The sequence below is a fragment of the Papio anubis genome, chromosome 3 (assembly GCF_008728515.1).
Source record: "Papio anubis isolate 15944 chromosome 3, Panubis1.0, whole genome shotgun sequence".
Taxonomy (NCBI): Eukaryota; Metazoa; Chordata; class Mammalia; order Primates; family Cercopithecidae; genus Papio; species Papio anubis.
The window spans coordinates 182,986,826-183,001,967 of record NC_044978.1 but is presented as its reverse complement, the minus strand read 5'-3'; the positions used below and the strand labels follow the sequence as shown (position 1 = coordinate 183,001,967).

Here is a 15,142-nt window from a genome sequence, read left to right as displayed (position 1 = left end):
GAGTGAATCAGATGAAAATGGCCTGAAGAGAACCCCCAGCAAACTGCAGCAGCCCTACAGAAGAGGGACCTGACTATTGCAGGAAAAACAAACGAGCAGAAAATGACAACAGCATCAACAACAACAACAACCACAACAAAAGGCCCCATCCAAGGGTCAGCAGCCTCAAAGACTGAAACTAGGCAAACTCATGAAGATGAGAAAGAATCAACGAAAAAATGCTGAAAACCCCAAAGGCCAGAGTGCCTCTTCTCCTCCAAATGATCACAATGTCTCTCCATCAAGGGCGCAGAACTAGATGGAGGATTGGATGGACAAGCTGACAGAAGTAGGCTTCAGAAGATGGGTAAAAACAAACAAACAAACAAACAAACAAAACAAAACAAAAAAACGAACTAAAGGAGCATGTTCTATCCCAATGCAAAGAAGCTAAGAACCTTGATAAAAGGTTAAGGAACTGCTAACTAGAATACCCAGTTTAGAGAGGAACATAAACGACCTGATGGAGCTGAGAAACACAGCACAAGAACCTTGTGAATCATCCGCAAGTATCAACAGCCGAATCCAGCAAGCGGAAGAAAGGACATCGGAGTTGGAAGACCACCTTACTGAAATAAGACATGCAGACAGGAATAGAGAGAAAAGAATGAAAAGGAACGAACAAAGCCTTAAAAAATATGGGACTTCATAAAAAGACCCAACCTACTACTGACTGGAGTACCAGAAGGAGACGGGGAGAATGGAAACAAGCTAGAAAACACACTTAAGGATATCATCCAGGAGAACTTCCTCAACCTAGAAAGACAGGCCGACATGCAAATCCGGGAAATACAGAGAACTCCACTAAGATACTCCATGAGATGATCAACCCCAAGACACATAATCATCAAATTCTCCAAGGTCGAAATGAAGGAAAAACTGTTCAGGGCAGCCAGAGAGAAAGGCCAGGTCACCTACAAAGGGAAGTACATCAGACTAACTAACAGCAGACCTCTGCAGAAACTCTACAAGCCAGAAGAGATTGGGGGCCAATATTCAACATTCTCAAAGAAAAGAATTTTCAACCCAGAATTTAATATCCAGCCAAACTAAGCTTCATAAGTGAAGGAGAAATAAAATATTTTCCAGACAAGCAAATGCTGAGGGATATTGTTACCATCAGCCCTGCCCTGGAAGAGCTCTGGAAAGAAGCACTAAATATGGAAAGAAAAACCGGTACCAGCCACTAAAAAAACACACCAAAATATAAAGACCAATGACATTATGAAGAAACTGCATCTAGTGTGCAAAATAACCAGATAGCATCATGATTACAGGACCGAATTCACACATAACAATATTAACCTTAAATGTAAATGGGCTAAATGCCCCAATTAAAAGACATAGACTGGCAAATTGGATAAGGAGTCAAGACCCATCGGTGTGCTGTATGCAGAAGACTCATCTTACATGCAAAGACATACACAGGCTCAAAATAAAGGGATGGAGGAAACTTTACTAAGCAAATGGAAAGCAAAAACAAACAACAAACAACAACAACAACAACAAACGGGTTGCAATCCTAGTCTCTGACAAAACAGACTTTAAACCAACAAAGATCAAAGAAGACAAGAAGGGCATTACACAATGGTAAAAGGAACAATTCAACAAGAAGAGCTAACTATCCTAAATACATATGCACCCAATACAGGAGCACCCAGATTCATAAAACAAGTTCTTAGAGACCTACAAAGAGACTTAGACTCCCACACAATAACAGGAGGAGACTTTAACACCCCACTGTCAGTATTAGATCAACGAGACAGAAAACTAACAAGGATATTCAGGACTTGAACTCAGTTCTGGATCAAGTGGACCTAGCAGATGTCTACAGAACTCTCTACCCCAAATCAACAGGACATGTATTTTTCTCAGTGCCACATGGCACTTATTCTAAAATCAACCACATAATTGGAAGTAAAATACTCCTCAGCAAATGCAAAAGAACTAAATCACAACAGTCTCTCAGATCACAGTGCAAATTAGAACTCAAGATTAAGAAACTCACTCAAAACCACACAATTTCATGGAAATTGAACAACCTGCTCCTGAATGACTCCTGGGTAAATAATGAAATTAGGGCAGAAATCAAGAATTTCTTTGAAACCAATGAGAACAAAGAGACAATGGGCCAGAATCTCTGGGACACAGCTAAAGCAGTGTTAAGAGCGAAATTTACAGCACTAAATGCCAACATTAGAAAGCTAGAAAGATCTCAAATCGACACCCTAACATCACAATTAAAAGAGCTAGAGAGGCAAGAGCAAATTAACCCCAAAGCTAACAGAAAAAAAAGAAATAACTAAGATCAGAGAAGAATTAAAGGACACAGAGACATGAAAAACCCTTCAAAAAAATAAATAAACAAATCCAGGAGCTGGTTTTTTGAAAAAATTAACAAAATGGATAGAACACTGGCCAGACTAATAAAGAAGAGAGAAAAGAATCAAATAGACACCAATAATAATAATAATAATAATAATAATAATAAAGGTGATAGCACCACTGGCTCCAGAGATATACAAACTACCATCAGAGAATACTATAAACACCTCTATACAAATAAACTAGAAAATCTAGAAGAAATGGATAAATTCCTGGGTGCATACACCCTCCCAAAACTAAATCAGGAAGAAGTCGAATCCCTGAACAGACCAATAACAAGCTCTGAAATTGAGGCAGTAATAACCTACCAACCAAAAAAAGCCCGGTACCAGACGGACTCACAACTGAATTCTACCAGAAATACAAAGAGGAGCTGGTGCCATTCCTTCTGAAACTATTCCAAACAATGGAAAAGGAGGGACTCCTCCCTAACTCATTTTATGAAGCCAGCACCATCCTGATACCAAAACTGGGAAGAGACAACAAAAAAAGGAAACTTCAGGCCAGTATCCCTGATGAACATCAATGTGAACATCCTCAATAAAATGCCGGCAAACCGAATCCTGCAGCACATCGAAAAGCTTATTCACCACGATCAAGTCGGCTTCATCCCTGGGATGCAAGGCTGGTTCAACATATGCAAATCAGCAAGCATAATCTATCACATAAATAACCAAAGACAAAAACCACATGATTATCTCAACAGATGCGGAACAGACCTTTGATACAAAATTCAACATCCCTGCATATTAAAAACTCTCAAGAAGCTAGGCATTAATGGAACGTATCTCAAAATAACAAGAGCTATTTAGGACAAACCCACAGCCAATACCATATTGAATGGGCAAAAGCTGGAAGCACTCTCTTTGAAAACCGGTACAAGACAAGGATGCCCTCTCTCACCACTCCTATTCAACATAGTATTGGAAGTTCTGGCCAGGGCAATTAGGCAAGAGAAAGAAATAAAGAATATTCAAATAGGAAGAGAGGAAATCAAGTTGTCTCTGTTTGCAGATGACATGATTTTATATTTAGAAAACCCCATCGACTCAGTCCAAAAACTTATTGAACTGATAAGCAACTTTAACAAAGTCTCAGGATACAAAATCAATGTGATTTTTTTTTTTTTTTTTTTTGAGACGGAGTCTTGCTCTGTCGCCCAGGCTGGAGTGCAGTGGCGCAATCTCGGCTCACTGCAAGCTCCGCCTCCCGGGTTCACGCCATTCTCCTGCCTCAGCCTCCCGAGTAGCTGGGACTACAGGCGCCCGCCACCTCGCCCGGCTAATTTTTTCTATTTTTAGTAGAGACGGGGTTTCACCATGGTCTCAATCTCCTGACCTTGTGATCCGCCCGCCTCGGCCTCCCAAAGTGCTGGGATTACAGGTGTGAGCCACCGCGCCCGGCCAATTAATGTGATTTTAATAGGCAAGCAAAGAGTCAAATCATGAATGAACTCCCATTCAAAATCACTAGAGAATAAAATACCTAGGAATACAGCTAACAAGGGATGTGAAGGACCTCTTCAAAGAGAACTACAAACCACTGTTCAAGAAAATAAGAGAGGGGCCAGGCACAGTGGCTCACGCCTATAATCCCAGCACTTTGGGAGGCCGAGGCAGGCGGATTACCTGAGGTCAGGAGTTCGAGACCAGCCTGGCCAACATGGTGAAACCCCGTCTCTACTAAAAATACACAAATTAGCTGGGCGTGGTGGCACAAGCCTGTAATCCTAGCTACTCGGGAGGCTGAGGCAGGAGAATTGCTTGAGCCTGGGAGGCAGAGGTTGCAGTGAGCCTCGGCTCGTGCCACTGCATTCCAGCCTGGCTGACAGAGTCTCACTCTGTCTTGGCGGGCGGCGGGGCAGGGGAAGGCTGGGCGCGGTGGCTCACGCCTGTAATCCCAGCATTTTGGGAGGCCGAGGCAGGCAGATCAGGAGGTCAGGAGATCAAGACCATCCTGGCTAACACGGTGAAACGCCATCTCTACTAAAAATCCAAAAATTTCGCCAGGCGTGGTGGCAGGCGCCTGTAGTCCCAGCTACTCGGGAGGCTGAGGCAGGAGAATGGCGTGAACCCGGGAGGTGGAGTTTGCAATGAGCCGAGATCACGCTACTGCACTCCAGCCTGGGCGACAGAGCAAGACTCTATCTCAGAAAAAAAAAAAAAAAAAAAAAGAAAAGAAAATAAGAGAGGACACAAACAAACGGAAAAACATTCCATCCTCATGGATAGGAAGAATCAATATCATGAAAATGGCCATACTGCCCAAAGTAACTCACAGATTCAATGCTATTCCTAACAAACTACCATTGACGTTATTCACAGAATTAGAAAAAACTATTTTAAATTTCATATGGAATCAAAGAACATCCCGTGTCGCCAAGACAATCCTAAGCAAAAAGAACAAAGCTGGAGGCATCACGCTACCTGACTTCAAACTATACTTACAAGGCTACAGTAACCAAAACAGCATGGTACTGCTACCAAAACAGACCTATAGACCAATGGAGCAGAAAAGGGACCTCAGAAGTAACACTACACATCTACAACCATCTGATCTTTGACAAACCTGACAAAAACAAGGAATGGGGAAAGGATCTTCTAGTCAGTAAATGGTGCTGGGAAAACTGGCTAGTCATATGCAGAAAACTGAAACTGGACCCCTTCCTTACAGCTCATACAAAAATTAACTCAAGATGGATTAAAAACTTAAATGTAAAACCCAAAACCATAAAAATCCTAGAAGAAAACCTGGGCAATACCACTCAGGACACAGTCACGGGCAACCACTTCATGACAAAAACGTCAAAAGCGACAGCAAAAAAAGCCAAAATTGACAAATGGAATCTAATAAAACTAAAGAGCTTCTCACAGCAAAAGAAACTATCATCAGAGTGAACAGGCAACCTACAGAATGGGAGAACATTTTTGCAATCTACCCATCTGATATCCAGAATTTACGAGGATCTTATATTTATAAGAAAAAAACAAACAATGCCATCAAAAAGTGGGAAAAAGAAGTGAACAGATACTTCCCGAAAGAAGACATTTACGAGGCCAATAAACATGAAAAAAAGCTCAACGTCACTGAACTTCAGATAAATGCAAATCAAAACCACAACGAGATACCGTCTCATGCCACTCAGAATGGCAATTATTAAAAAGTCAGGAAACAATAGATGCTGGAGAGGCTGTGGAGAAATATGAAGGCTTTTACACTGTTGGTGGGAATGTAAATTTGTTCAACCATTGTGGAAGACAGTGTGGCGATTCCTCAAGGATCTAACACCAGAAATACCATTTGACCCAGCCATCCCACTACTGGGTATATACCCAAAGGATTATAAATCATTCTACTATAAAGACACATGCACATGTATGTTTATTGCAGCACTGCTTACAATAGCAAGGACATGGAACCAACCCAAATGCCCATCAATGAAGGACTGGATAAAGAAAATGTGGGCCGGGCGCGGTGGCTCAAGCCTGTAATCCCAGCACTTTGGGAGGCCGAGATGGGCGGATCACGAGGTCAGGAGATCGAGACCATCCTGGCTAACACAGTGAAACCCCGTCTCTACTAAAAAAAATACAAAAACTTAGCCGGGCGAGGTGGCGGGCGCCTGTAGTCCCAGCTACTCGGGAGGCTGAGGCAGGAGAATGGCGTAAACCCGGGAGGCGGAGCTTGCAGTGAGCTGAGATCCGGCCACTGCACTCCAGCCTGGGTGACAGAGCGAGACTCCGTCTCAAAAAAAAAAAAAAAGAAAATGTGATACATATACACTGTGGAATACTATGCAGCCATAAAAAGCAATGAGATCCTGTCCTTTGCAGGGACATGGATGAAACTGGAAGCCACCATCCTCAGCAAACTAACAAAGGAACAGAAAACGAAACACTGCATGTTCTCACTCATAAGCGGGAGTCAGCTGAACATTGAGAACACATGGACACACAGAGGGGAACAACACACACCAGGGCCTGCTGGGGGTGGGAGTGAGGGGAGGGAACTTAAAGGGTGGGTCAACAGGTCCAGCAAACCATGGCACACGTACACCTATGCAACAAACCTGCATGCTCTGCACATGCAACCTTTTTTTTTTTTTTTTTTTTGAGACGGAGTCTCGCGCTGTGTCACCCAGGCTGGAGTGCAGTGGCGCGATCTCGGCTCACTGCAAGCTCCGCCTCCCAGGTTCACGCCATTCTCCTGCCTCAGCCTCCGAGTAGCTGGGACTACAGGCGCCCGCCACCACGCCCGGCTAGTTTTTTTTTGTATTTTTAGTAGAGACGGGGTTTCACCATGTTAGCCAGGATGGTCTCGATCTCCTGACCTCGTGATCCGCCCGTCTCGGCCTCCCAAAGTGCTGGGATTACAGGCTTGAGCCACCGCGCCCGGCCCCTTTTTTTTTTTTTAAGAAGAAATAAAGGGCGCAGTGGCTCACGCCTATAATCCCAGCACTTTGGACTTTGGGAGGCCAAGGCGGGCAGATCACGAGGTCAAGAGATGGAGACCATCCTGGCCAACACGGTGAAACCCCATCTCTACTAAAAATACAAAAATTAGCTGGGCATGGTGGCGCGTGTCTGTAGTCCCAGCTACTCGGGAGGCTGAGGCAGGAGAATGGCGTGAGCCCAGGAGGCGGAGCTTGCAGTGAGCCGAGATCACGCCACTGCACTCCAGCCTGGTGACAGGGCAAGACTCTGTCTCAAAAAAAAAAAAAAAAAAAAAATTACATTAAATGTATGATTCTATTTATATAAAATATCCTGAATAGACAAATCTATAAAGCAAAAAGTAGATTACTAGTCACCTAGGAGTGGGGAGGAAGAGGACTGGGGAAATGCTAATGAGCATAGGATTTATTTGGGGGATGATGAAAATGTTCGAAAACTGACTAGAATGATCATCAACTCTGTAAATATACTAAAAAGCACTGAACTGTACATTTTAAATGGTGAACTATCTGGCATAATTATATGGTACATAAATAATATAAATAATATATTTTTTCTTTGGAGACAGGGTCTTGTTCTGTAGCCCAGGCCAGAGTGCAGTGACGCAATCATGGCTCACGGCATCCTCAACCTCCCAGGCTCAAGCGATCCTCTCGCCACAGCCTCCCAAGTAGTTGGGACCACAGCCATGTGCCACCACCCGTGGCTAATTTTTATATTTTTTATGGAGACGGGGTTTCACCATATTGCTCAGGCTGATCTCGAATGCCTGGGCTCAAGCAATCCGCCCATCTTGGCCTCCCAAAGTGCTGCAATTACAGGCATGAGCCACTGCACCCAGCTATACATTATATCTTAATAAAGCTATTTTTTAAAAATTCATGATTAAAAGATTTTTTTACAAGTCTTCTAAGAAGATAATTTCCTTAACTAGATAAAGGGTATTTATTAAAAACAACAGGGAACATGATGCTTACTGGCAAAACATTCCAAGTTCTCCCTGTGTGATCGAAGGAGGGTCCCGGCCAGTCCAGTGAGACAAGAAAAAAACAAAAGGTAATTGGAGAAAGAAAAATAATATGAAATGCACAGAAAAATCAAGAAGATTCTATAGAAAAAAATTTTTGCAACCAGCAAAACTTTAGCACAGATGCTAGTCACAAACTCATTATCCAAAAATCAGGCCAGGCACAGTGGCTCACACCTGTAATTCCAGCACTTTGGGGGGCCGAGGTGGGTGGATCACCTGAGGTCGGGAAGCAGAGGTTGCAGTGAGCCGAGATCGCACCACTGCACTCCAGCCTGGGTGACAGAGTGAGACTCCGTCTCAAAAACAAAAACCAAAACACAAAACACAAAAATCAACTGCGTTTCTTTTTTGTTTTTTTGTTTGTTTGAGACGGAGTCTCGCTCTGTTGCCCAGGCTGGAGTGCAGTGGCCGGATCTCAGCTCACTGCAAGCTCTGCCTCCCAGGTTTACGCCATTCTCCTGCCTCAGCCTCCCCAGTAGCTGGGACTACAGGCGCCCGCCACCTCGCCCGGCTAGTTTTTTGTATTTTTTTAGTAGAGACGGGGTTTCACCGTGTTCGCCAGGATGGTCTCGATCTCCTGAGCTGGTGATCCGCCCGTCTCGGCCTCCCAAAGTGCTGGGATTACAGGCTTGAGCCACCGCACCCGGCCTCAACTGCGTTTCTTAAACCAGCAACAAGTCAAAACTAAGACTAACAGACCCCATGTACAACGGCGTGGAAAATACTAACTAGGTGGTAATATATGAGATGGAAGGCCTCTACAGAGATCATAAAGAACAGCTAAATAGATCTGCCACACCCACAAATTCTAAGATGCAATATAAAGAGGACAACACCCCAGAAGGAACTGCAAATTCGGCTCAGCCTTAAAATCCCAGCAGGCAGGCTCTATGTGTTTAAGAAGTAAGTATAGAAGACACAGGTAGACGTGTGAAGGGACAAGAATAGCCAAAGATGATCCCAGAGAAAAATACAGTGGGAGAGTTTGCTCCGTCAGCTAACAAGACTTAGAAATAAAGTGACAGGAACCGACTTAGTGGGTTATTAGCACATCAATATGTAAATGACCAAATGAACAGAGAACAGCCCAGAAACAGATCCACAGCAGAAGTGACAGTGCAGATCAACGGTAAAGGACAGTCATTTCAATCAACGTCCGGTGCTGGACTAACTGGACATCCACGTGGAAAATTAGACTCTCTGCTTCACACAATCAATTCCACACAGACTGAAGATTCAAGTGCAAAAGGCAAAACCGTACAGCTACGCCAAGATAACCCAGGGAGTGTTCCGGGCATGTCCCTTGGGGACACAATAGGCACCAATGATAGTGGGCAGATGAATACACCATCTACGTAAAAACTAGGAGTTTCTATTCATCCACGATTCCAGGAAGAGGCTGGACGCACGGATCACACCTGTAATCCCAACACTATGGGAGGCCAAGGCAGGAGGATCACTTGAGGCTAGTTCAAGACCCGCCTGGGCAATATAGTAAGACCCCCCCACCATCTTCATACACACGCACAAAAATTAGCCAGGCGTGGTGGCAGAGTATCTGTTGTACCAGCTAGTACAGAGGTTGAGGAGGGAGGACTGTTTTAGCCCAGGAGTTCAAGGTTAAAGTGAGCTATGATTATACCACTAGACTCCAGCCTGGGTGACAGAGTGAGACGCTGTCTCAAAAAAAAAACAAAAAATGAAAAACAAAAGCCAGTCATGGTGGCTGACGCCTGTAATCCCAGCACTTTGAGAGGCTGAGGTGGGTGGATCACGAGTTCAGGAGATCAAGACTATCCTGGCTAACACGGTGAAACCCCATCTCTAGTAAAAATACAAAAAATTAGCTGGGTGTGGTGGCGGGCGCCTGTAGTCCCAGCTACTCGGGAGGCTGAGGCAGGAGAATGGTGTGAACCTGGGAGGTGGAGCTTGCAGTGAGCAGAGATCGGGCCACTGCACTCCAGCCTGGGGTCAAAAAACAAAAAAACAAAGAAAAGAATTCCAGGAAGCTAAGTCAAAGGACAACTGGGAGATATTTGTAACTGAAAAAGGACTGACATCTAGCATTTATAATAAATAATAAAAAAGATACTCTTACAAAACAATGGGAAAAAAGAGAATTTAAAAGCAGATTTGAATATACAATTCTCAAAACAGAAAACCAAGAAGCAGGCCGAGTGTCATGGTTCACACCTGTAATCCCAGCCCTTTAGGAGGCTGGGGCAAGCAGACTGCTTGAGGTCAGGAATTCAAGACCAGCCTCGGCAGCATGGTGAAACCCTGTATTCCCAGTTACTCAGGAGGCTGAGGTGGGAAGATCACCTGAGCCCAGGAGGTCAAGGCTGCAGTGAGCCATGATTGTGCAGCTGCACTCCAGCCTGGGTGACAGCGCGCCAGACCCGGTCTTAAACAAAACAAAAAAACAAAAACAAAACACTCTGAAAAATAATTTGGCATAATCCTATGATCCCCACAATTCTACTCCTAGATATAATATACCCTAGAGAAATCCCAAGATTCCAAATACCTGATGCAACACATCACAATAATGTAGTAACAGAATTATTTACAACAGCACACAACTGGCCATAAGCTAAATGTGTCACTGTGATAGAATGGATAAAGAGCTTCGTGCTCAAAGGAATACCACAGAGCAGTGAAAATCAAACCAACTCAGCTGCAACTTGGATGAAACTGTCAAGGTGTCCACCAAAAGGACACATGCACGCCGCACACAAAATACACTATGATACCATCACACTAAGTCCAAATCAGGCAATCAAGCTGTGCCATTCAGGGGTGCATAAATAATTGCTAACACCGGGGAGATGGTACAGAAATGATCACCTTTCCAAAATGAGGGAGGGGAAAGTAAGAAGGCTGTGATTACCAATGGGAGGCTTCCAAGGAACAGGCATGGTTCTGTATCTCCACCTGTGTGAGGATCACAGGACTGGCTCACGATGCTACCATTATTCGTGAAACTGAACAAAAATGCACTTTTCCATACATGTCATATCTCAATAAAAAACAATTACAACCTATAATATAATACGCCAGTAGCCGGGAACGTTTAAACCACCACGGGGCTTCAATAGTCTGCAAAACTACTTGGTTTATTTAGCACGGAAAGAGATACAATATAACATTGAGGAAAAAGAAAACAAACCTCACACACCCACTCATTGGAATGACGCCAAACGGCGTGCAGAAAAGAGTAAAATGGACATAGAGCGCTCCGGGCGGCCGGGGTCTTTGCGAGGTGAGAACAAAAAAATGCAGTCAGCGGACACTGGAGCTACAGAGCACAGGCCGCCCCTTCCTCACGTGGGTTTCTCTCGGGACCCCCGCCCTCACCCAGGTCACTGGGGCTGCGTCCCCGACTGGAGACCCCGCTGGGGCCGGCGCACCCCCGCCCCGAAAGTCGGTCGCTTTGGGACGGTGGGGGATTAGGGTGGTGAGGACGGGGGGGGGGGGAGGCGGGGGCGGGGGAGGATGAGTACCCGGGGGCCCAAGGAGGGGAGTGAGGACCTGGGGGTCGTAGTGAGAACCCGGGGCCCGGCGTGGAGGAGGCTGAGGATCCCAGGGGAGGTGAAAACATAGGTAGGGGTGAGGACGAAAAGTAGGGAGGTGAGGACCCTAGGGGGGGATTCCCAGGGCGCGAGGAGGTGCGGGGGGGAACTGCTGAGAACCCAGGGTGGGGATGAGAACCGAGGTGGGAGATGAGGATCGAGGAGGGGGATGAAGACCCAGGGGGAGGTGAGGACTGGAGGGAGAGATCGGGAGGAGCGAGGAGGGGGCGTGAAGGCGGGGGCGTGAAGGCTGAGAACCCCGGGGAGGCTGACAGTCTGAAGGGGGATGGGAAGGTGGGGGAGGGACCGAGGAGGGTCCGGAGCAGGGTCAGGAGTAGGGTGTGCGGGTCGGAGGTGGGAAGGTTGGGAATCTGGAGGCCGCGGGGCGCCCCGCCTGCCTCACCTCGTCCACCGTGCGGCGCGGGAGGTGCAGCGTCCCGAGTAGCAACTTGAGCTTCACCGCCGAAGAGAGGCCATGGAAGCAGAGACGGATGTTGTCGATGACCGCGGCCGTCAGCAGGGACGCGATACTGGGCGGCGCCCACAGCTCGTCCGTGGCCCCCAGCTTGTTGTGCAGCCACAGGCCCGTGTCGCTCTCCCGCATGGACGCCATCTTGGGGGAAAGCGCGCGTCGCAGCCCCGGCATCTTATGAAGACACCTACGCGCCCCCGGCTAGGACCCCAACATGGCGGCGCCCGTCGGGCTGCGGGCTGCAGAGGCGGCGCAGGCAGCAGGGTCCCACGAGCGGGGCTTCCAACGAGAGCGCTTCTGGGTGGCGGCCGCGTCTCCGGGAAGCTCTGTGGCAACGTCGAGAGCCGGAACGACGGGGTGACGCCGGGCAAGAACTATCGGCTTCCGTAACGCATCATGGCGGCGCCCGCTGCCGACTCTCGGGGAGACCGCAAAAGATGACGTCACGAGCGGGCGCGCGTATTCGCGGCTTGGGAGCTCGGGATGCGGCCTGGCGTTCGCAGTGCAGGTGTCAAGTGCCGCAGACTCGCGGCCGTGCGTTGGGGCGGAGGTTCCCGGTGCGCCTGCCCCGTCCTCCGCTCTTCGCTTTCTCCCCGCTTGGGTCTCGGCGCGGACCTGGTCGCCCGCCCCCGCGGGCCCAGCACCTGCACAGAGAGGAGCCGCGGCCCTGCGGAGTGAGCCTGCGGGATCCCAGTCTCCGCGCTGAGCTTCCGTCCCCCGCTGAACCCGCTCTGCCCGTGGCGCGCCGCCAACTGAGCTGCGCTGAGCATGCGGATCGGAGGGCGCTCGGGGAGTGGTCCTGGGGCACCCGTGACCCCGCAGTGCAGGGAGGCCCCGGCCCCTACTCGGCCTGGAGCCTATGAGCAGGAGCCAATAGTGAACTTTTCAGTTTTACGAGCTTGTCATTAGGTACAAACATGAGTAAAAGTTGAACCTCATTTTATTTTATTTTATTATTTATTTATTTATTTATTTATTTTTTGAGATGGAGTCTCGCTCTATCACCCAGGCTGGAGTGCAGTGGCCGGATCTCAGCTCACTGCAAGCTCCGCCTCCCGGGTTCACGTCATTCTCCTGCCTCAGCCTCCCGAGTAGCTGGGACTACAGGCGCCCGCCACCTCGCCCGGCTAGTTTTTTGTATTTTTTAGTAGAGACGGGGTTTCACCGTGTTAGCCAGGATGGTCTCGATCTCCTGACCTCGTGATCCGCCCGTCTCGGCCTCCCAAAGTGCTGGGATTACAGGCGTGAGCCACCGCGCCCGGCTAACCTCATTTTATTAAATTCATTTTACTCTTTTGTCTTTTTGACGAGGCCTTCCTATGCTGGCCAGGCTGGTCTCAAACTCCTGAGCTCAAGCGATCCGCCCGCCCGCCTCTGCTTCCCAGAGTGCTGGGGTTACAGGCCGGGGCCGCCTTGCCTGGCTTCTGTATTATAGTATCTTTTTTTAAAAGGTCTTTTCCTTATTCTTCCACTGCTATGCGCCTGCCGCCGTTCACAGCTGTTGCCACTGGGCAGTGGGAACGCAGGGAGAACAGGGCTCAGCCCAGCTGCTAGCAGTGCCCTGGCCTTGGCGGCTTGAACTTGGCAGTCCTGCGGAAGTCACACGGTGGAAACCTGCAAATGCTACAGATCAGGGCTGGAGCGGCGGTTTTGTTGACTGCTTAAACTGAAGAAAGTGATAGAGAAAATGTTGATGATGAAGATTAAACTTAAAACTGTGTCATGTCGATAACCATTACATTGCAAATAGCACATAAAATTTAAGAGAATATTTTTTAAATGATTTAAAAGTTAGTATCCAATTCAGCAAAGACAAGTTATTGACTAATGGGTGAAGTTGTGACATCAGTGGGGCTGGTGCTGAAAGAAGTTTAATCATTAGGCCAGGCATGGTGGCTAGTGTCTGTAATCCCAGCACTTTGGGAGGCCGTGGTGGGCGGATCACCTGAGGTCGGGAGGTCGAGACCAGCCTGACCAACATGGAGAAACCTCGTCTCTACTAAAAATACAAAATTAGCCGGGCATGGTGGCGCATGGCAGGCCTGTAATCCCAGCTACTCGGGAGGCTGAGGCAGGAGAATGGCTTGAACCCGGTTGGTGAGGTCTGCGGTGAGCTGAGATTTTGCCATTGCACTCCAGCCTGGGCCACAAGAGCAAAACGCTGTCTCAAAAAAAAAAAAAAGGCCGGGCGCGGTGGCTCAAGCCTGTAATCCCAGCACTTTGGGAGGCCGAGACGGGCGGATCACAAGGTCAGGAGATCGAGACCATCCTGGCTAACACGGCGAAACCCCGTCTCTACTAAAAACACAAAAAATTAGCCGGGCGAGGTGGCGGCGCCTGTAGTCCCAGCTACTCGGGAGGCTGAGGCAGGAGAATGGCGGGAACCCGGGAGGCGGAGCTTGCAGTGAGCTGAGATCTGGCCACTGCACTCCAGCCTGGGCGACAGAGCAAGACTCCGTCTCAAAAAAAAAAAAAAAAAAAAAAAAAAAAAAAAAAGTTTAATAATTATAAATTGAAGGTAAGGAATAGTTTAACAGTGGATACATATCAAATTTAGTATGAGAAGAGTGGAAGGTACTTCAAGTTGTGAAATCATGATTGAACCATAAACATTAGTTGGCTGAAATGGAAATTTTTGTTCACACAGAAACCTGTGTGCACACGTTTATAGCCACTTTAATTATAATAGCCCAAAACTTGAAACAATTCAAATGATTCTGACCCCAAACTGTCTGTAGCTTTCTGTAGGATACGCGGCACTTTTCTGTACACAGTGTTTGATGCATCTCGAGTCTTCAGTTTTATGCAGGATAAATCCAAGTTAACATCTGGCTTAACCAAGAAGACAAACCACTAGGAGGACTTATTTACAACGTCAGAAAACAATGGATTAATATTCAGAATAAAAAAAGGAATGCTTGTAAATCGACGAGAAAAAGACCGACAATAGACAAATGTGCAGAAGATAAGAATAGGCAATTCATAGCCTGGCCATCATAGTGTAACCCCGTCTCTACTAAAAATACAAAAATAGTGGGGGCGTGGTGGTGCACACCTGTCATCCCAGCTTCTCAGGAGGCTGAGGCAGGAGAATCGCTTGAACCTGGGAGGCAGAGGTTGCAGGGAGCAGAAATCACACCACTGCACTCCAGCTTGGGCCACAGCCTGGGCCTGTCTCAAAAAAAAAAAA

General features: G+C 47.3%; 1 protein-coding gene across 1 annotated transcript in view; it reads right to left on the bottom strand.

Annotated features, from left to right (window-relative positions):
- NELFA (negative elongation factor complex member A) overlaps positions 1 to 12,881 on the bottom strand; it is a 28,819-nt gene extending 15,938 nt beyond the window's left edge. Inside the window, exon 1 of the mRNA XM_009201229.3 lies at positions 11,884 to 12,881. Coding sequence (XP_009199493.1) covers positions 11,884 to 12,126 — 243 coding nt within the window. The 5' untranslated portion in view covers positions 12,127 to 12,881. The remainder of the gene's footprint in view (positions 1 to 11,883) is intronic.
- Positions 12,882 to 15,142: the final 2,261 nt, after the last annotated feature.